The sequence below is a fragment of the Hemicordylus capensis genome, chromosome 4 (genome assembly GCF_027244095.1).
Source record: "Hemicordylus capensis ecotype Gifberg chromosome 4, rHemCap1.1.pri, whole genome shotgun sequence".
NCBI lineage: Eukaryota > Metazoa > Chordata > Lepidosauria > Squamata > Cordylidae > Hemicordylus > Hemicordylus capensis.
Genome location: NC_069660.1, coordinates 191,693,103 through 191,714,871, shown reverse-complemented (window position 1 = coordinate 191,714,871; position 21,769 = coordinate 191,693,103). Strand labels below are relative to the sequence as shown.

The following is a 21,769-nucleotide window of genomic DNA, read 5'->3' as shown; positions in this document are numbered from 1 at the left end:
CCAACAACAATTTTAAAAGAACTGCACTGGCTGTTGATACATTTCCAGGTGAAATACAAAGTGCTGGTCATTACCTATAAAGCCCTGAACAGCTTGGGCCAAGGGTATTTAAGAGAGTGCCTTCTTTGTCATGAACCCTGTCACCTATTACGATCTTCTAGAGAGGTCTGGTTGCGATTGCCGCCTGCACATTTGGTGAGATCGTTTGCTGGCGACTCACAACCAGGCCTTCTCAGTGGCTGCCCTGGGGCTTTGGAATATGTCTCCTGTTGAAATAAGAGCATTTCCTTCTCTGTTTGCTTTTAGGAAGACCCTCAAGACACCTGTTTTCACAGGCTTTTAATTGAAATTAATTTTGAACTGTTTAATTTAATTTTATCAGGCTGTTTTTACTGTACTTTGTGAAATTGTAACTGTTTTTATTCTGTTTTAAATGTTGTACAGTGCCTTGAGATGTACATATCAGGCAGTATTAAAACATGATAGATAGATAGATAGATAGAAAGATAGATAGATAGATAGATAGAAAGATAGAAGTCTTCAGTAGGGCACTGAAACCACATAGAGAAACAAAAACTTCATGGATAGAATACATTCAAAGGGGGATGTCAAAACCTGTTTCAAATAAACAGAAACCAACATACAGATATAAATACGGGGGGCTGGCTGCTTCCTGCTCCTACCACTACTGCTCTTGCATTTACATTTAGCTTCTGACAAGCTCCCTTAGCCCGCTTTCTGGTGATCGTTGGAATAGGCTCCCTGATTCCAAGTTAATCTGTTCCAAAACCCAAACTTTTTGTTGAATTGTAAAAGTTCTGTAAAGATGCTCACTTTTGGCAGAATATATTTCTTACTATGGTTAAGACATTCCAGTGCTTTAATATATTTAGCCAGGTATTCGAGGGTAACTGCTTGCATACTGTAGAACTCCTGTAATCCAATTCCTATTTGCTGTACTCTCTAGTTACCTAAATTTGCTTTGTGAAACAACATGAACAACTTCATGTTAAAATAGTCACATATGAAAAGATCTGATTGCCTCCAAGTGTTGTATGATTTGCTTCTGTTTGGCCATCAAACAATCAATTAGTTATATATTTTGAAGAGTTTGTTTGTGGGTGTGTCCGTACCTCCATTGACTGTTGTTGGTGTCTACCTTATGTTTCTTTCCCCTGCCCCCCCCCTTTTATTTTTTGAGATTTTGAGCCCTTTGGGGATAGGGATCCATTTAATTAATTAATTATCTATGTAAACCGCTTTGGAAACTTTTGTTGAAAAGCTGTATATAAATATTTGTTTCATTGTTGTGTGAAATAAAGTCATACTTCCCAATTACCTACAGATACCAAATTTTGCATACACAGTACTGCCACGTATATTAGCCAGATACACTGCTTTTTACACCAGAACAATGGGGTGAGGGGAGTTTATTTTTATTTTATTTTTTAAAAAGAAATTCCAAATATAATCATATTTTAACTACTATTTTTATCAACAGATTGTTTAACACTCAATGAACAGATCAAGAAGTCCAAAATGACATCATGTCCCAGAGAAGCAGATCTTTCTCAGATTCAAATCGATTATGATCCAAATTTACCAAAGTTGGGCATTTATTCAATAAAATGATTAATGTTTGAAGTTGAAATCTTACGAACTTCAAACTGCTCTATTACTTCCCTTTTGCAAGCACATTAATTAAAAATTCTATAACATATTTAATTTCTTGAACTTTACTATAAGTGTAATCTGTACAAAATGACTCTGCTTGGTCGATGATGGGCCTCACCTTCTAGTATGTAGATGTAGTACATTGGGCAGCTGGAGGGTCCTGAGCCAATTCCAGCCCTGCTCCAGTGGTGGTCCTCTGGTAATATAGACTGAACTTGGCACTGGCAGAAGGCGGCACTTCTCTGAGGGTTTCCTCCCATTTTCTCCAAGACAGACCTGTGCATCCATGTAAGAGGGGTACCATGGAAGGTGATTAGCTGAAAGACCCTTTTAGAGCTGGAGCCAACAATATATCAAAATTCTCAGAGATGAGGATTATACATTCCTAATTTCATCCAGATTCCATATATACTTAATCAAACCTATATCTTTATTTTTCTTAATCTACAGAGGAGGAAAGCTTTTTAAACAACCTTTAACCATCTTTGAACCATCTTCAGTGTTGGACCTTGTTATTTAATACAGCTGTCAGACTCCCAGGGGATGAGGTGAGCTTCTAGACCTTCTTGAACTCCAGAATGACTGAAGCACTCCCAAAAAGGTCAGCCTCAGGAACAGCCAGGGGAGGTGGTTAGCTTGTCACCTGAGTCCTCCTCCTGGCTTGCTGCATTCAGCCAGTTCCCTCTGCTGGAGAACTCCTGGCTCCCATACTCAGAAGCAGCTCTTCATCATCAGTTGCCTTATCTTTAAATACCCCGGTGCAGAGCTGACAGGGCTTAAAGCCTACTTCCACCCCCGCCCCTTCCAGACCTTGCTTCCTGTTTCCTGCCACACCCAATTTAGCTGTCTCCCTAGAGCTGTTTCCTGCAGTTCTCCCTGCCTTGCCTTCTCAACCCCATTGGGATCCAACCAGCCTGGGCCCTTCCCATCCCCACTGCCCTCTAAAGGGAATGAAAGATTCAGAGGAGGGATGCCATGCCCTTCTCCAGGCCCAAGCGACCATGTAATATGGCATCCCAACAACAACATAAAAAGTTCTCCAATATTTTTGGAGAAAATATTATCTCATACTATTGGTAGGGCATTCCAACTCATTTTAACTAATCCTTCCGGTTCTACACAGCTGCAAAGATGCCACTTGCAGGCAGTTGGATGCATTATTCACTTTCTGTATCAGGGGTAACCACATGTGTATAAGCAAATCTTATTGCAATACATAGTGGATGTCCAGGATCCCTGCTTTCTGAACAGCTCATAGATATTGGGTTTGATTCATATTATTTTTATAGCAGCCCTTGTCTTTTAGATAAAAGAACATTCTTCATGAGCCAGCAGTGAGAGATTCAGGAATTTTCCTGCACTGAGGTTATTTTGATGTATGCAGCAGAATTGCAGTGACCTACAGAGATTTCTGGAGAATTATCTCAATGCTGCTTGATGTGACAAATTTGTAACAATGAATAGATGCCCAAGTACAAAATGCATATACACTAGTGTTGTGCAGCATGTCAGTTCTGACATGGAATGTTGGACCGACATGCCCTTTGTCAAGAAGTTGTCAGAAAGAATTCTGCCATTATAGCAGGGAGCCTTTGACTGTCAGAACTGTTGGGAGCCTCCCTGCTGTTATTATGGGACTTTATTTGGAAATGCAGCCTTGCTCACTCTCAAAAACAAAACAACAACAACCAAGAAGTACTCACAGAACCTAGAATTTTTTTGGGGGGGGAGGGGAGTCCCTTTTAAACTATAGCCACAGAAGGCAACTCCATGTGTGTGTGTGTGTGTGTGTGTGCTCTCTCTCCAGAGTAAAGATCAAGCAACATGTAGTTCCCTGCCCCTACACAGCCAAAGGCAGAGGATTCACAGCAGTGTGTGAGTGTTCTTCTGTCAGATATGTCAGATCTCCAATATGACATAATAGTTGAGAGGAATCATGGCCCTTCCCAGCAGTGCCTGTGTCATGATGTCATGTCATAATCCTACCTTGGAGGCCATGCACAGGTCTCATGCATCAACCATGAAGGGCATCCTCATTAATCAACTGTGGTTTTTAGGGATGTGCGAAACGTTTTGGATACAAAACGTTTTGTACCCAAAAGAACCTGTTTCGGGTGTTTTGTAGACAAGACAAAACACCCATTTTCCACATCCAAAAGTTTTGTATACAAAACAAAACGTCCCTGTTTCAGCTACAAAACGTTTTGTTGTTTCGGACCTCCATTTTGTGGTGATCTCTGAGTCAGTCTCCATTTTGTGTTTGACATCTCTTTGAATTTCCCAGCCTTCTGATCGGTGACCTAAATCATGGGCTGACCTACTGACAATTCCCTCCTTGTTCCCCATTAGCTCTTTTGCTTCTTGCCACTCTTTACTGACCCCACATTGGCCAGGGGAAGGGTTGCTAACCTATGGGGTGCTAGGTTCTGTTGTTTCTGTAGTGTTCTGAGTGTAGATTCTCTGGTAGCATATGAGAGTGGATAATTGTTTTTCACTGAAAATCTCATATGCTACCAGAGAATCTACAATGAACACCTCAGAAACACAAAACCCAGTACCCCAAGGGATTGTGGGTATGGAGGTGGTTGGCACCCTATGTGCACTACACAACCCCTTGCTCTGGGAAACCCCAATACCCCCCAAGTGGAATTATGGGGCTGCTGAAACCTCCGTTATTCCCTATGGGAGAAATCTTAAAAGACACGTAAACTTCAACAATTCACAAAAGATCAGCCCTTTGCCCAATGGAGAGGAGAACTGGTCTTGTGGTTGAGCATGACTTGTCTCCATAGCTAAGCAGGATCTGCCCTGGTTGCATATAGCAATAGCAATAGCACTTACATTTATATACCGCTCTATAGCTGGAAGCTCTCTAAGCGGTTTACAATGATTTAGCATATTGCCCCCCAACATTCTGGGTACTCATTTTACTGACCTCGGAAGGATGGAAGGCTGAGTCAACCTTGAGCCCCTGGTCAGGATCGAACTTGTAACCTTCTGGTTACAGGGCGGCAGTTTTTACCACTGCGCCACCAGGGGCTCTATATAAATGGGAGACTTGATGTGTGAGCACTGGAAGATATTCCCCTCAGGGGATGAAGCCACTTTGGGAAGAGCAGAAGGTTTCAAGTTCCCTCCCTGGCTTCTCCAAGATAGGGCTGAGAGAGATTCCTGCCTGCAACCTCGGAGAAGCCGCTGCCAGTCTGTGAAGACAATACTGAGCTAGATAGACCAATGGTCTGATTCAGTATATGGCAGTTTCCTATGTTCCTAATTCTTTTGAGATAATTCTGGAAGTTTTCTTGCCCCCATTGGGCACTACCACCCACCACACTCTGCTCTGGGTCATCCCTTTCCCCTTGATTTGAAGTGATACATTTGCTGGAATCCCCATTATTCCCTATGGGAAAATTCTTAAAGATGTGTAAACTTTAAAAATTCACAAAAAAATCAGCCCTTTGCCTAATTCCTTTGAAATTTGGGTGGTAGCTTCCACCCATTGGACACTACCACCACCACCCATTCTTTTTGCCCTGGGACCCTTTTTAAAAATCCAAATGGATTCATATTTGGATTCGGAAAATTCGGCTACAAAACAAAATTAGGGCTGATTCGGATTCAGAAAATTTGGGTACAAAACAAAACGGGGGTGTTTCGATTCGGATACAAATCGAAACAAGAAAATTCCAAAATGCACACCCCTAGTGGTTTTGTCATCCATATTGCAATGTGTACAGGCCATCCAGTCATCAGTTGCTTGTACTCTGTAGGGCAAAGCCATGTGTTATACCCACTGGCACCCCTAAAAACTGCCTTGCTGGATCAGATAAACGTTCTAGTCCAGTGTTCCATCTCTTCTCATAGCAGCCAGCCAGATATCCATAGAAGCTCTCAAGTGGGGCATGAAGGTGATGGTCATCCTTTCATTGCCCCTAGCATTCGAAACTCATAAATACTGCTAGAGGTTCTGTTTAGCTGTCAATAGTGGCTAACAGACCTTTCTCTCCATGAATGTGTCCAATCCTTTTTAAAAGCCATCAGAGCTGTCGGCCATAACCCCAATGCATGACTCTTCAATGTCTGACTTTCTTTGCAGTCCTGAATCTCCTGCAAACCATTTTTGGGTGACCTCAACTTCTAAGCATTGCAAATAGAGAAAGAAAAGAATTCTCTCTATCCATTCATAACTGCCACAATGCATGCTTATATTTTGTTCTTGGGATTCCATTCCACAGTACAGAATATACCTTATCACACGGCCCTTGGATTCTGTTGCTAACTCTGTGCATGACCTTGAGCTTTTGTGCCTCTCAGTTGTTAAGTGGCTGTAATAAAGCCTCTCTACCTCAAAGGGAAATATGTAATTAATGTTTGTAAAGCAGTTGGAGCTTCTCCGATGAGTGGTGCTATATAAATGCCACATATTAATGTATTTGATTTATGCTCACTGGTTTTTTGTTTTGTTTTTAAGAGTCTAAATGTTTTTACAACACAACCCGTAGGGACATTTAATAAGATAAAGAGTGAACATTGTGCTGTGAGTGTTCCTTTGTGTAATTACAATGGGTCTTCCTTCTTACGCGTGCAGAATTGGTTTAATGGCCTGTCCCTCAATTGTGTTATTTCATTGCAAACAGTTCCCAGATGGGCAATGCCTTATCTCATGTTAAGATTAAAGCAAAATTAGCGCATCTTCCTGACAATTGGGCAGGATGGGCCAATAAATCATCAAATATTATGATTTATTTTGTAAAGAATCAGAGGCAGAGACTTTGAAGGCTAGTTGGGAGAGGCAGCAGACCTGAAGCACCATCATTCTGCCAAGTCTTAGAAGTAGGGATGTGAAAAATCTTCCCTACATTTTCCACAGGTGGTTTTTTTTTTTTTTTTTTGGCCTTGCCACAAAAGTGGCATCATATGATCGGAACAATTACTCACAAAATTAGATCTGCTGTTTTTGCAAGAGCAGGGCTTTTTTCTTTCTTTCTTAGTTGGTCTGCTTGGGTTCATAAAATTATTCTGCTTCGGTCCTCATTTAAAAATTCAGAGACTGACTGTTATGCATCCATATTGTCTAAGTACAGTCATCCCTCGCCAACTGCTAGGGTTCCGTTCTGCCAAACTTTGGCAAATTCGTGGTTGGCGAGGCATTAAAATCTATGGGAAACAGGGGGTTAGGGGAACCACAACCACAAAAAGACCTAAAAATAAGGGGGGGAATACAAAAATTTGCTAAAAATCACAAAAAATCCTGTAATATCGCCAAGAGGCACCAAGAAGAATGAGCAGATTGAACCTCTGGACACTTTTTAAACTGACTCCAAAGGCTCTAGGTGGTTCACAAAAATAAAGACAAAAAGGCTATTCAAAACAGCAATTAAAACATTTAAAAGATTCAAAGATTACGAAAAGCCTGGCTGAAAAAAATGTGTCTTAAGAAGGCTAGCAAAGATGTTAAACCACAAATGCGTATATAGGGAGCACATTCCACAGCCTAGGAGTGACTACAGAGAAGGCCCATTCCCGAGTCACTGCCAGATGAGCTGGCGGCATACAGAGACGGACCTCTCTTGATAATCTCAATGTGTGCTGCTGGCTGGGTATATTATAGTTTGCCACTGGCCTGCTGTTGAGTATCCTTCCCCATTATGTTCAGTTGACTTAAATGTGCAACAGTTCTGCCTGGCCCTTGAGATTATATAGAGAGTCTCTCTTGTGTATCCCTCCACCTTTTGAAGCATGATTTTTTGTGATATATGGACAAGCCTTCTCAGAGCCTCCACAGCCCCTTGGAAATCCCTGCCTCTTGATTTTAGGTTTCCCTGTTTCATTTTAAACAAAAGTTGGCCTTTCTTATGTCATCAAGCCTGCTCTTCACTATATACATACTTGTCTCCGACTGCTCTGTTTTAATTCTTGTCTCTTATACTGTGCTTTTATAATTGTAGAATTTGAGTTTTATTGTGCTTTATTGTGGGTTCATAAGGAATTTGTTGTAAGCTGTTATGAATTCACACATGAAGAATGGCAGCATATAAATCTCATAATTGAATAATTAGAGGAGAGCTGGTCTTGTGGTAGCAAGCAGGACTTGTCCCCATAGCTAAGCAGGGTCTGCCCTGGTTGCATATGAATGGGAGACTTGATGTGTGAGCACTGCAAGATATTCCCCTCAGGGGATGAAGCTGCTCTTGGAAGAGAATCTCGATTCCAAGTTCCCTCCTTGGCTTCTCCAAGATAGGGCTGAGAGAGATTCCTGCCTGCAACCTTGGAGAAGCCGCTGCCAGTCTGTGAAGACAATACTGAGCTAGATAGACCAATGGTCTGACTCAGTATATGGCAGTTTCCTATGTTCCTAAATAATTAAAAACAAAAACAAAACAAAAAAAAACCCAGACTATTTTCATTTGCAGAAAGTTTAATCTTGGATATTCACGGTGCTCTTTTTTGGAGGCGGTGTTACTTGTGTATGCCATTTGCCATAAGTGCAGGAAACAAGGGAAAAGCTTCTCCTGGATAGAATTAGTATAACACGACTTCTGTATTAATATGTGGGGCATGGTTCATCTGCTACTGCCGCACAATACTTCAGCCCCGACCAGACCATTTCCTGCTTAGGCATATGTGCTTACATTAAGAGCCTCTTCTCATGTTAGCACTTTAGGGCAGTGTTCGGCAGTCTTTCAGAAGCCTTTCATTTATGCACTCTAATTCAAGGTTTCTCATGCCAGTAATACATTTTAACATAGATGGTTTCTCTATATATCAGGCCTTGACAAATTTACTTTTAATCTAGGAGCGAGCTGTGTGAGGAAAGCTAGGTGAATGGAGCTACCTTTCCAGTAGCTCCTGGATCCCCTCCATTCCCTTCCTTCACAACCTTTTACTCATCAGTTCTTACTCATCAACGTGTGGCTCAGCCATGCACACACTCCCTGCATACTGCCTTGCTCTGACTTGCTAAATGGTCACTGCCTTAAAGCTCTATAAAACCCTAAACAGCTTAGGCCCTGGGTATTTAAGATAATGTCTTCTTCACCATGAGCCCCATTGCCTGTTAAGTTCACATGGGGAGGTTCGTCTGCGGCTGCCACCTTCTCCGTTGCTGCCCCTGGGCTTTGGAATATGCTCCCTGTTGAAATAAGAGCCTTCCCATCTCTGGCAACTTTTAAAAAGGCACTGGAGACATATTTATTCACTCAGGTTTAAAGTTAGATTTATAGTTTTAATACTTTCAATGTTGGGTTATTAACTGATTTTAATGTTAATGATTTTAATGTTTGAATGATTTTAAGTCTAAACCACCCAGAGATGCAAATTTTGGGTGGTACAGAAATATGTTAAATAAAATGAAAAATCAATATTACACACACTCTCCACCCCCAGCCTGTTCTCATGACCACAGATTTCTGGTAGGAGGATTTTAACCCTGGAATCTGTGGTCATCTGGGGAGCTGGGAGGCCTCCTGACACAGCAACTCCGAACCTGCGTAGCCCAGATCCGCTACACAGGTTAAATGTGAGGTAGAAGGAAAACCGAGCCCATCCTACCTTCTTTTTTGGTTGTCTGCACTGCTACATGGTTTTAAACTGCTCTCAGGCAGCTGGCAGCCATGTTTACCATAGAGTCCTGTAGCTTTAGGGCCAGGGAGAGTAGAGTTGCTGCAGCACTAAGGGCTGCCTTTCCACTGCTCCCACAATGCATTGTGGTATATGTGAAAGTGTCATCTCCCAATTTCAGCAATGGAGAACACTGCTGCAGCCTTTGTATGGACACATGACCTGCAGAGACCAAAGGAGGCTCTGGTTGTCTGGGAGGTATGAAGTAGGAGTGTGCCTTCCCTCCAACCCACCCCCATAAGGTTGTGAGAATGAGCTCTCTGTGCATGTGCAGAGATTGGGTGGTCCCATGCATGAAAGGATTGGCGAGAAAAGGGAGCTGCAGGGATCTGGTAGCTAGTGATATGCATAGAAGGAGAGTGAGAGAAACTGTAACCATGCCTGATGCTAGCAGCTGCTTGGTGAGTGAGAGCTCCAATGGAAGCTACATTGCTACATTAATGGTACTGTGCTTAGGGGCCATGGAGGCTCTGCACATTTGCAAGCAGTGCCAGCGTGTTTTTCAGAACACCACAGGGTGGAGGCTTCTTGCTTCGAAAGTTGGCTTTGTGGTATTTCAGTGAGTGACACTCAAAATCATTGCATGTGCCACTTTTGACCCACGTCCCATAGGTTGCTGACCCCTGTTTGAGGGGATGTAGTAGCATGAAGTTGCATTTCTGCTGCCTGCTACAAGTGAGAAAGGGGGAACTTGTGCATCTCCCCCTTGTCATTAGGGGGAGATGTATGTGCTCTCCCCACATCTGGAGCCTTTTTTGGAGGCGGTGTTACTTGTGTATGCCATTTGCCATAAGTGCAGGAAACAAGGGAAAAGCTTCTCCTGGATAGAATTAGTATAACACGACTTCTGTATTAATATGTGGGGCATGGTTCATCTGCTACTGCCGCACAATACTTCAGCCCCGACCAGACCATTTCCTGCTTAGGCATATGTGCTTACATTAAGAGCCTCTTCTCATGTTAGCACTTTAGGGCAGTGTTCGGCAGTCTTTCAGAAGCCTTTCATTTATGCACTCTAATTCAAGGTTTCTCATGCCAGTAATACATTTTAACATAGATGGTTTCTCTATATATCAGGCCTTGACAAATTTACTTTTAATCTAGGAGCGAGCTGTGTGAGGAAAGCTAGGTGAATGGAGCTACCTTTCCAGTAGCTCCTGGATCCCCTCCATTCCCTTCCTTCACAACCTTTTACTCATCAGTTCTTACTCATCAACGTGTGGCTCAGCCATGCACACACTCCCTGCATACTGCCTTGCTCTGACTTGCTAAATGGTCACTGCCTTAAAGCTCTATAAAACCCTAAACAGCTTAGGCCCTGGGTATTTAAGATAATGTCTTCTTCACCATGAGCCCCATTGCCTGTTAAGTTCACATGGGGAGGTTCGTCTGCGGCTGCCACCTTCTCCGTTGCTGCCCCTGGGCTTTGGAATATGCTCCCTGTTGAAATAAGAGCCTTCCCATCTCTGGCAACTTTTAAAAAGGCACTGGAGACATATTTATTCACTCAGGTTTAAAGTTAGATTTATAGTTTTAATACTTTCAATGTTGGGTTATTAACTGATTTTAATGTTAATGATTTTAATGTTTGAATGATTTTAAGTCTAAACCACCCAGAGATGCAAATTTTGGGTGGTACAGAAATATGTTAAATAAAATGAAAAATCAATATTACACACACTCTCCACCCCCAGCCTGTTCTCATGACCACAGATTTCTGGTAGGAGGATTTTAACCCTGGAATCTGTGGTCATCTGGGGAGCTGGGAGGCCTCCTGACACAGCAACTCCGAACCTGCGTAGCCCAGATCCGCTACACAGGTTAAATGTGAGGTAGAAGGAAAACCGAGCCCATCCTACCTTCTTTTTTGGTTGTCTGCACTGCTACATGGTTTTAAACTGCTCTCAGGCAGCTGGCAGCCATGTTTACCATAGAGTCCTGTAGCTTTAGGGCCAGGGAGAGTAGAGTTGCTGCAGCACTAAGGGCTGCCTTTCCACTGCTCCCACAATGCATTGTGGTATATGTGAAAGTGTCATCTCCCAATTTCAGCAATGGAGAACACTGCTGCAGCCTTTGTATGGACACATGACCTGCAGAGACCAAAGGAGGCTCTGGTTGTCTGGGAGGTATGAAGTAGGAGTGTGCCTTCCCTCCAACCCACCCCCATAAGGTTGTGAGAATGAGCTCTCTGTGCATGTGCAGAGATTGGGTGGTCCCATGCATGAAAGGATTGGCGAGAAAAGGGAGCTGCAGGGATCTGGTAGCTAGTGATATGCATAGAAGGAGAGTGAGAGAAACTGTAACCATGCCTGATGCTAGCAGCTGCTTGGTGAGTGAGAGCTCCAATGGAAGCTACATTGCTACATTAATGGTACTGTGCTTAGGGGCCATGGAGGCTCTGCACATTTGCAAGCAGTGCCAGCGTGTTTTTCAGAACACCACAGGGTGGAGGCTTCTTGCTTCGAAAGTTGGCTTTGTGGTATTTCAGTGAGTGACACTCAAAATCATTGCATGTGCCACTTTTGACCCACGTCCCATAGGTTGCTGACCCCTGTTTGAGGGGATGTAGTAGCATGAAGTTGCATTTCTGCTGCCTGCTACAAGTGAGAAAGGGGGAACTTGTGCATCTCCCCCTTGTCATTAGGGGGAGATGTATGTGCTCTCCCCACATCTGGAGCCTACACATTTCCCAATGGGGGAAAAAGGTATATTCTCTTTCCTCACACTTGTTCAGCAGCCTACCTCCACAGGCTGTAGCGTGTCAAACACACCACACACCCAGATGCAGACTTAGGGCAAGGTCCATGCATGGTATGCATTCCCTTTTCAGAGTAAGAAGAGGAAAGTGGGCTGGGAGAGGAAGTAAGATCTCCCTCTCCCCCAGCCCTCATCAGCGCCAAACAAGTGATGGCAAATTCAAACAAAGGAAAAGGCTACACAAGGCCCTTGACAGAGTTTGTGGCTACCTGAGGCTGATTCTCTGGAGACTGATTTAGGATCATATTTCTAAATCAACACAACCCTTATTTACACAGGCAGAAAATCCCAATGCACATGTCAACTTTGAGATCACTTGCATACAGTGTTCAGTGTCGAGACACATTTCTGAGGGGCGGCGTACTCTCTAGGGATGTGCAAATTGATTTGGGTACATATCGATTTGTACCCAAATCTAGAGGATTTGGGTGATTTGAAGACAAAACAAATCACCCCTGTGGTACATGGGCTAGATTTGGGTACAAATCTAATCGCACCTGATTTGATTTCAATCAATCAACAAACCATCGAACCCCTGAACCTGTTTGCACATCCCTACTCCCACCCATAAGGCAGTGGGGTGCTACTCAGTTTATGTTCTAGGATTTTTTCAAGTGTTTAGGCTCTTTGGTGTCTAATAACCTTTCCTCATAATGAATCCCTATGAGGATTCATTACACACCAAAGAGTCTGAACACCTCAAAAATTCCTAAAATATAAACTGAGTACCCTTGTGGGTTGCGGGGTAGTTGGAGCATGGGATGCCACTAGTTCCCACACCCCCACCTGCAAAGTAGTGGGGTCAAAATGAACAGAAGAAACGAAGGTGTAAAATGAATTCTCTTAGGGATTCATTATGAAGAATAGTTATTAGACACCAAAGAATCTAAACATTTCAATATTCCTAAAAATTAAAATTACCCCACTGCCTTGCAGGTGAGGGGCGCGGGTGTAGCTGGCATATGGCAGTTGATAGTTAGCACTATCCCATGGCAGTCAAAATCAACAGAAGAAATGAAGGTGTGCAATGAATCGTCATAGGGATTCATTATGAGGAAAGGTTATTATACACCAAAGAATTCAAGCACTTGAAAAATAACGACTGCACATTTTGCTCCATAACTCCACTTCTACAAGGGCTAGAGCTTAGCTTTTTTTTAAAAAAAGTGAAAGCTGGGAAACCTTTTTGTGGTTAGAATATGGCAACTTCGAATCTGCATTGTTTGCTATGGTGGAAATGTTCAACATCAGTAAAAACTATTTTAAAAAATCATTAAAAATCAACCAAGTGTCCCAATGCCTTGAAATTTGTGTGGTAGGTGGTACCCACCCAAATTTGGTGCTCCTAGGACCTTGTTAAGTGGTCTGAAATGGTCCAAATCCAAATTGAATCAATGCAAATACAAATCGAACATGGGGTGATTTGGAGGGGGTAGATTTGGATTCAAAACAAATCAGAGGTGATTTGTTTGGGGCACAAATTAAATTTTAAAAATCGATTTGTGGTCATCCCTATTACTCTCCCCCTATCAAATTCACTTTGTGTGAAACCAGGAGGAAGGGGGGAAAATATTGAAAAATACAGTTTCCTTAGCTGGAATGCTTTGTGCTATGAAATATTATTATTAATAATATTTTTAATTATATGTATATATGTATTTTTGCTGGCCAATGGCCGTAATAAAACTGATGATCATGATGGTATATATGTATTATGCTGGAGCATTAAGGGGAAAAGAAAGGAGGGATTAGGGGGACCATGAGCACCACCTTTGCATGGCCTGTAATGCATCTCAATGAGCCTGCCTTATGCATCACTGTGTGCTTCCACTGAATTTTGAAATCTGCACTTCCCCCCTAAATATCACTGTTTTGACTTTTAGGTGGAGCTTTATATAGAAATTAATAAAAAATAAATTGGGGGGCGGGGGAGAGGCCGCATCCCAACTAGTTAGTCATAGGAACTCAGAAAGCTGCCGTATACCGAGTCAGACCATTGGTCTATCTAGCTCAGTACTGGACAAAGAGGCACCTTTTCAAAGTGGTGGTTCTCTTTATTTAGCAGGGGGAGAACAACTGGCTCTATTCCGCCCTGAGCCAGTTCAGAAGTGCGGTATAAAAATCAATCAATCAATCAATCAATCAATCAATCAATCAATCAAATAAATAAATAAATAAATAAATAAATAAATAAATAAATAAATGAAATGAAATGAAATTCACCCCCTGCACAGTACCCCTACAGTGACTGTTGCTTGTGTCTACCTTATGTCCCCCCCCCCAAAAAAATAAATAAATTGTGAGCCATTTGGGGACAGGGATCCATCTTTCTTATTTATTTTTTTATTTACTGACTGACTGACTGACTGACTTATTATTTCTCTGTGTAAACCACTTTGGAAACTTTTGTTGAAATGTGGCATATAAATATTTGTTGTAGTTGTCCACACAGACCAGCAGTGGCTTCTGCAAGGCTGAAGACAGGAGTTTTTCTCAGCCTTATCTTGGAGATACCAGGGAGGGAACTTGGAACGTTCTGCATGTAAGCATGCAGGTGCTCTTCCCAGAGCAGCCCCATCCCCTGAGGGGAATATCTTACAGTGCTCACACATGTCTCCCTAATGCAAACCATGGTGGACCCTGTTTAGCAAATAGGACTATTCGTGCTTGCTACCACAAGACCAGCTCTCCTCCCATACTTCCTTATACCGAGTCAGACCTGGCATATCTTAGAAATCAATGAAAAAAGTTAATCATGACTAACCCAAGTCTGATTAATTTCAATGAAACTTAGCCATGACCAGAGGCGTAATTAGGGAAAATGGCGTCTAGGCAAGCACTGAAATTGCGCCTCCCCCCCCCCCCCATCTGACACGCATCTTTCAGAAAACTTGTGTTTTACCATAATATTAACATTAAAACATTGACATAATTAAAACAATTTTAAAAACTGTTTATTATTTTTCAGCATAGAAGCTAATTTGGTATCCACATCAGCCTATTTACATACCCTAAATTTTTTCCAACTTTTAAATAAGGCTTGCTCTTCAGATTTTAAGATGAAGAGATATTGAAGAGATATCGATTTTAAGACGAAGAGAGAGCCAGTGTGGTGTAGTGGTTAGAGTGCTGCACTAGGACTGGGGAGACCCGAATTCAAATCCCCATTCAGCCATAAAACTAGCTGGGTGACTCTGGGCCAGTCACTTCTCTCTCAGTCTAACCTACTTCACAGGGTTGTTGTGAAAGAGAAACCTAAGTATGTAGTACACCGCTCTAGGCTCTTTGGAGGAGGAGCGAGATATAAATGTAAAAATACAAAATACAAATACATATCTCCTGTTAACAGTTTTCACACTGCCAAGATATATCTCCTGATAACAGTTTTCACACTGTCAGAACATTTAAAACATATTTTCATTTCTGAACAATAATGCATTTCCCCATAGAAACCTCAAATATACACGCATACGTGAAAAATCAAGGGGGGGGGGAATCAAGTTGAAAGCCTTGCCAGTACAAATGAACTAAAAAGATTGGAGGGAGTTTTCCACTGCTTCTGAAGCTCTGCAGAAGCGGTTTCCCACTCCTGAATCTGCTATTGCACTATAACTCCCATCATCCGCTGTCTTTTGCCATTGTGTCGGGGATAATGGGAGTTGTAGTCCAACAACATCTGGAGAACGAAGTTTGAGGACCCCTGGTCTAGACTATCAGGAAGCTCTACGCACATTTCTCAATCTTTAAAAAGATTTAATTTAATGTAATTCAATTTAGTTATACTTAAAAAAAAATCAAAACCACCCCACCCACAGCAATTATTTATCCCCAATGTCCATTTCCAACACATGCCCCCTAGAACCAGGCATGTTCAGACTTTATTAAAAGGAACCAACTATTTAATTTGGGAGGGAGAAAGGTGTGTGTGAAAAAATCTAGTTTTTAAGCTAAACACACTGGCCCATTAATAATCCCATTAATCTCATAACAATCCTCACCATCCCATTAAACGAATTTAGCAAATGCTTCATTTTGTACCTGCTGGCACTGAAACACATCCACTTTTGTACTTTTCTGATCTGTACACACACATACATGGTAAAGCATTCTAAAGCATCCTACAGGAAGGAACCAAAAACATCACAATACAATAGTTATGCACTTGCACTAATCCAGAAAAGGAGGAAATGCACAAATCATTCACCTTAATCATGTTTACTCAGAAGTGAGTCCCACTGAGTCTTACTCTCTAGTAAGCGTGTTTAGGATAATTGTAGCCTGAACTGAAGCAAAAAGCCTTTGATTAACTTTCCTCAATTTCCCCATTACACACTCAAACTCATGTCTCATAAAAACAGCAGCACCCCTGCAACACATTCCTAAAAGCTTGTTGGTGGTGTGTTTTCCTTTGTAAATCCTGTGAACTATGGAATGCATCACTTCTCTCGGGGAGAAAACAAACTTCTGAATCCACCACCAGACAACTTCTGGGAGCATATTTTGATCAAGCTGTATGAGGGTGGAGCGTTTGGAGGTGAAGGGGAAAGTTACTAAGCCCTGTGATTAATATTGAGCATCCAACAAGGTGGGCGTTTGGAATGGGGTGGTGGTGTTGGAACACTCTGTCCTCCTACTTGCCTCTCCTTCCTTTCACGCTCCCTCTCTCCCTCCTTCTCCTTTTCGTGGGCCCTCTTTCCCCCCCAGCAGATCTTTGGGAGGTGAACAAAAGGCTGGTAAGGAACAACCAGAAAGCAAAAAGGATGGGGTCGGACTGTGGTGGTAAAGGAAAACTGGCCACTTGCAAACAACAGATCTCACTAGTTTCCAGTTACAGCAGCAATGAAAAAATAACAACCCACCAGCACAGGAGGAACATGAAAAGAAAGTTTTGCTTCTTCTCTCGCTTGCTTTCAAAATGATTCCCTGAGCGACTCTGCTCTCTCCCCCTCACATGCAAACTCAGTCTCTCTTTCCTAGGAGGCTGTCATTATCAGCCTGCAATCACGTCTAGCCAGCATTGCAGATTAACCATGGAGGAGAGAGTTGGGACGAACGACGCTATTGTTTTCTCTGCTTTCTCACACAAAGGGGAGAGGGACGGAAGAGAAGAGAGAGAACTTTGAGACTGCTCTTAGCCACATCTGAGCAACTTCCTTCTCGCGAGGTGCTGCGGCTGCCTGCCAGCCAGCCATGGGGTGGGGAGTGTTGTTGGGACATGCTGCTGCTGTTGCTGCTGCTGCCACAGCCTGAAAGTCAGGGGCCCCTTCCCCAGCCCCCCGAGCCACGCCGCCTCCCAGTGGTGTATCGGGGGGAAACGGCGCCCAGGGCTGGCAGGCCCTGAAATCACGCCCCCCCATCCCCTCGGCCCCCACATACCTGGCAGCGGCGATTCGGCGGCGATTCGGCAGCCGGCGGGCGGCAGCATTGGCGATGGCCTGTAGCGGGCCGAGCAGCGGCGCGGTGGGTCGCCCGCGGCATTGGCGATGGCCTGTAGTGGGCCGAGAGGCAGCGCGGCGGGTCGCCCGCGGCGTTGGCATGGCCTGTACTGGGCCGAGCGGCGGCGCAGCGGATCGCCTGCCAAGGACTACTGCAGAGCGGCGCCGAGCCTGCCTGCTGGCCCGGCGCTGCGCCACTCTGCAGTAGTCCTCGGCGGGCGATCCGCCGCACCACCGCTCGGCCCGGTACAGGCCATGCCAACACCGCGGGCGACCCGCCGCGCTGCTGCTTGGCCCGCTACAGGCCATCGCCAATGCCACCGCATGCACGCTGCCACACTTGGCGGGCAATCCAGGGGGGTGCGGGGGGAAGTCACTTTTTGGTGCCCCCCACGTGACCCGCCGGGGTGGTGCCCGGGGCACCTGCCCCCTGCCCCCCTATAGTTACGCCCCTGGCGCCACCTACTCGACCCCCAAGAGAGACACAGACGAGCTGGCAGGGACTTACATGGGATTTAACATAACAATGGGGGCGGGGGCTGGCGGCCACCATTTTGATTCATGAGCTGCACGCATGCAAGCCAGCCAACCTGTTTCCCTCAACTTCCCCCTTCCTCCCCCCAAAAAAAATCTGAAGGGAAAAAACATTTTTTTAAAAAAAACACACACAGAGACATATCTGGCTCAGGCTAGGGGGAAAGGGGAAGGGCTGGGGCAGGCTGCCGCCGCCTCTTCAACTGTCGGAGTGGTGAGATCAGGTCACCCGCGCCAGCTGCTGCCCCCCACCCCACATCCCAGCAAAAGCATGTGTGCCCCTAGCCAAGCGCAATGCCAAGCCTGCCCCCGACCAAGTTCACACACCTTGTCCTCCTTGCTGCTTTATGTTGTTATGCGTTAACTTGAATCCCCTTCCTGCTTCCTCCGCTCCTTGTCCTCCTCCTTGTGCTCAGCCTCAGGCAGCAGCAGAAACGCTCCAAGTCCGACTCCCTGCCTCATCGCTGACGCACGCAAAGTCCACGTGCTGCAGGCGGCGAGCTGGGAGGAGGACACCACCACGCATGCGCGACTGGTGGCGGGGCGAGGAGTGAGCGGAGTACTTGCTGTCCTTCCTGATATTTACTGTGACGAAGATTGAGAGTCGACGAAGAGGTCCGAAGGCAAGCAGGCAGGCACTGCACTGCAGTGCAAACTTTAGGCGCCCGCGCGCCAGAGCCGAGCAATGGGGGGGTGGGGGCGGGGGCGGCGCCGTGACCGGGGGGAGGGGGCGCCACCACGCGGACTGTACGGAGCGGACTGCTCTTCACTTGACTGCTGCTGGGCTAAAAACAAACAAACGGGAAAGGCAGGGGATCGGCGGGGGCACTTTTTGGTGCCCCCTACCAAAGTGGCGCCCAGGGCACATGCCCCCTGCCCCCCTATCGTTATGCCCCTGGCCATGACTAATTATCCTAGATGCTACCAGTGCCCATTGAGTCTAAATACACTTTCCCTCTGTTCAGCTTGATTAATCTCTGGTTGATTATGTGATTGCATATACCAATAAGAGAATGAGATGGGTTAAGGAAAGGATTGTTCTGCCATCATGACTGGTTGTGTAAGCAAGTCTAAAGGATGAGTGTGGTATGCACCTTAGCTTTGCTGATGTTCTGCAAAACAGAATATCTAATACTGTAAATACAAAATACCAGTCTGTACAAGTATCTTAGGAAGTAGATCAGAATTTTGTGCCATGTTGTTATGAGCCTGTGATACATGATGGATGAGGCTTGCTTTTCTCTATGTACTAGCACTGAGACTGAATTTCACCTAAAGCAGAATTCTGAAGTTCCTCAAGGGAAGGAAAAATAATTTCAACTAGGCTAGCACAACTACTCAGGGGTTCCACACATTTCTGCTGCATAGGTTTCGAGCAACTGAAACAGAAGCATGCAGAATTTCCTGCATTCACCAAGCTCCACTTTGATGGGCAAGAAGGAGGGAGCCTCTTCAGAGATCAGGTTGGCGGTTTCCTTTGCCACCTCAGCAGCTTGATGTTCTGCTTGGGATTTACAAAAAGCAGGGAAGAATTTCTTAGAAAATAGGGTGAGAAATGGGGCAGAATGTAAAGCTAATACCAAGAGATAGAGAATGGAGGTGGGGTAGAGTGGGAGGCAGGGGGTGGAAATAGTAATGAAAAATAGATGCAGTGTATGTATATGCTACACACGGAGCTTTCGCCTTATTTCAGTCAAGCTTTGGGGAATTGTTCTGTCCTTAATGCATGACTGAGAAAGTACTCAATACTAATAGCTCTGCACTTCAGCTAGAAAAACATGTTTCGGCTGAATGAGCCTTATTAAAAATACAGCTTTAAATAAGAGGAATAAAAGGTTGGTGAACTCAGAAACTTTTTGCAACCTACCAGAATATTCGGGAGAGGCTGGAAAAGCTGTAGGCTTCCGCATGCCCCATCCATTATTTACATACAGAGGAAGGGGAAGGCGTTTGTCAGGCTCTCTCCTGTAGGACTGTTGAAGATCAATGCTAAGTTCATTAAGAGGAATGCGAAGCTGGGATGAGAATTAGCCCTTGTGAATGGCTCTCCCATTTGCTGCCATGATCTTTTTTCTTAATCACATATATACACCACATTTCTGGCAAGGAGCTCAGAAGCAAAAGGGACTTGAGGGAGAATTCTTCAAGCTGAGAAATCCTACTCACTTTGTTAAAGTCCTCCCCCCCCCCGACCTCGCCAGAGAGTTGCATTTGTTTGACCCAACTGCTTGTCTGTTAATTGTATGCTGTGCCTGAACATTCCATCCCATTCCTTTATTCCTTTATTTATATTTTAAATCCCGCTCTTCCTCCAAGGAGCCCAGAGCGGTGTACTACATACTTAGGTTTCTCCTCACAACAACCCTGTGAAGTAGGTTAGGCTGAGAGAGAAGTGACTGGCCCAGAGTCACCCAGCTAGTTTTCATGGCTGAATGGGGATTTGAACTCAGGTCTCCTCAGTCCTAGTCCAGCACTCTAGCCACTACACCACGCTGGCTCTCTCATTGACTAACATGGTGAGTTTTAAAGAGTTTGGGCCCCCTTAGGGTTCCGCCCCCCAGATTTTTTCAAGACTGACAAATCTTCAGGTTACCCCAAGTACCTGTATCAAGTACCAAGTACACTTGCTCACAAGCACTTTGATTATCTGTCCATATGGATCATGAAGTTTCCAGCTCTTTTTGAAATTGTATCTAGATACTGCCTCAGTCATTGGACATTCATAACTATGAAACATTAAAAATCCTGTCTGAAATAGTTTCATGCCCCTCCTATTTATCAGATGGAGGAGGCGAAAGTAATTAAAGAATACACAAGGAGTTTTGTTGTCTGTGATAAACAAGCTATTCAGCCCGAGCAGCTGGAAAGGGCCAAGAAAAAAAAAGAGGAACAACTGAAGAGTGGAGGGGGAACAGTAGAAGAAAATGAGTGAATATATCAGGCCAGTAACAACATTCATTCTTCTTTGTTGTGTTTTTCCAGCAAAGGTACTACCAATGGCTGATATTCAGCAGAATGCAGATATATTGTAAAGCAGCACTTGCATCTGAAATTGCTGGGCTCCCGTGGTTTTTATATTTTATCTGAGATTTCTACACTTCAGGTTTACCAGTAGTCTGTTTCTAAAATGGCAAAAAAGCGCATTACAAAATTTATCAGCTTCCTGCAGGTTACTTACATCCTGCCACCTCAGAGCAGCTAACATATAAAGAATAAAAACATATTGATCATAAAATACACTAAAATGTAAGAAATAATAGAGCCATAATTATACACATGGCCAAAATTAATAATCATAGCCATAGGCAGAACTTCCTGAGTGCTCAAATAGTTTCACATCCATTATCTCACCCATTCTTACAGCTCTGTAGGACAGACCATTATTAATTAATTAAAGGCTGGGGCTGAGAAATAGTGATTAGTCTTAGGCCACCTTCCTCATTAATGATAGCATTAGGACTGGAACCAGGGACTTCCCGGTTCACTGCTTATACCCTTCACTACTATGCTATACAATTTCTTTACCAACATGTTTTATTAGAATATGTATCTTGAATGGTAGGAGGACGCTTATTTGCATCATCACAGATACCCCCTCCCTTTTCTGAACTGCAAGGCTAGAACAGAACTGCTAGACTTGTGACCAGCCACGTTAGAAGGAGCCCCTCAGCTATGTATTATGGCTTCTTGCCCCTGTCTTTGTAGTTCCGAACAAGAAGCAAAAGCAGGAGCTTGACTGAGCATGCTAC

The 21,769-nt window shown here is 44.1% G+C and overlaps 2 protein-coding genes across 13 annotated transcripts in view; one reads left to right on the top strand and one right to left on the bottom strand.

Annotated features, from left to right (window-relative positions):
* The window catches only part of LOC128322537 (uncharacterized), a 184,862-nt gene extending 166,180 nt beyond the window's left edge, over nt 1-18,682 (bottom strand). For 4 of the 7 annotated variants that reach the window (XM_053243971.1, XM_053243972.1, XM_053243970.1 and 1 more), the window contains exons 1-2: nt 17,995-18,276; nt 1,793-1,950 (exon numbers count right to left, since the gene is read on the bottom strand). In XM_053243971.1, the coding sequence (XP_053099946.1) occupies nt 1,793-1,950; nt 17,995-18,039 (203 nt within the window). In that variant the 5' untranslated portion in view covers nt 18,040-18,276. Of the gene's footprint in view, nt 1-1,792; nt 1,951-3,377; nt 3,426-9,225; nt 9,271-17,994; nt 18,277-18,347 lie in introns of those variants that run through there. The other 3 variants (XM_053243965.1, XM_053243966.1, XM_053243967.1) reach the window with 3 other exon arrangements.
* The window catches only part of CDH18 (cadherin 18), an 896,981-nt gene that overhangs the window by 88,767 nt on the left and 786,445 nt on the right, over nt 1-21,769 (top strand). The gene's annotated exons all lie outside the window — the stretch shown is intronic.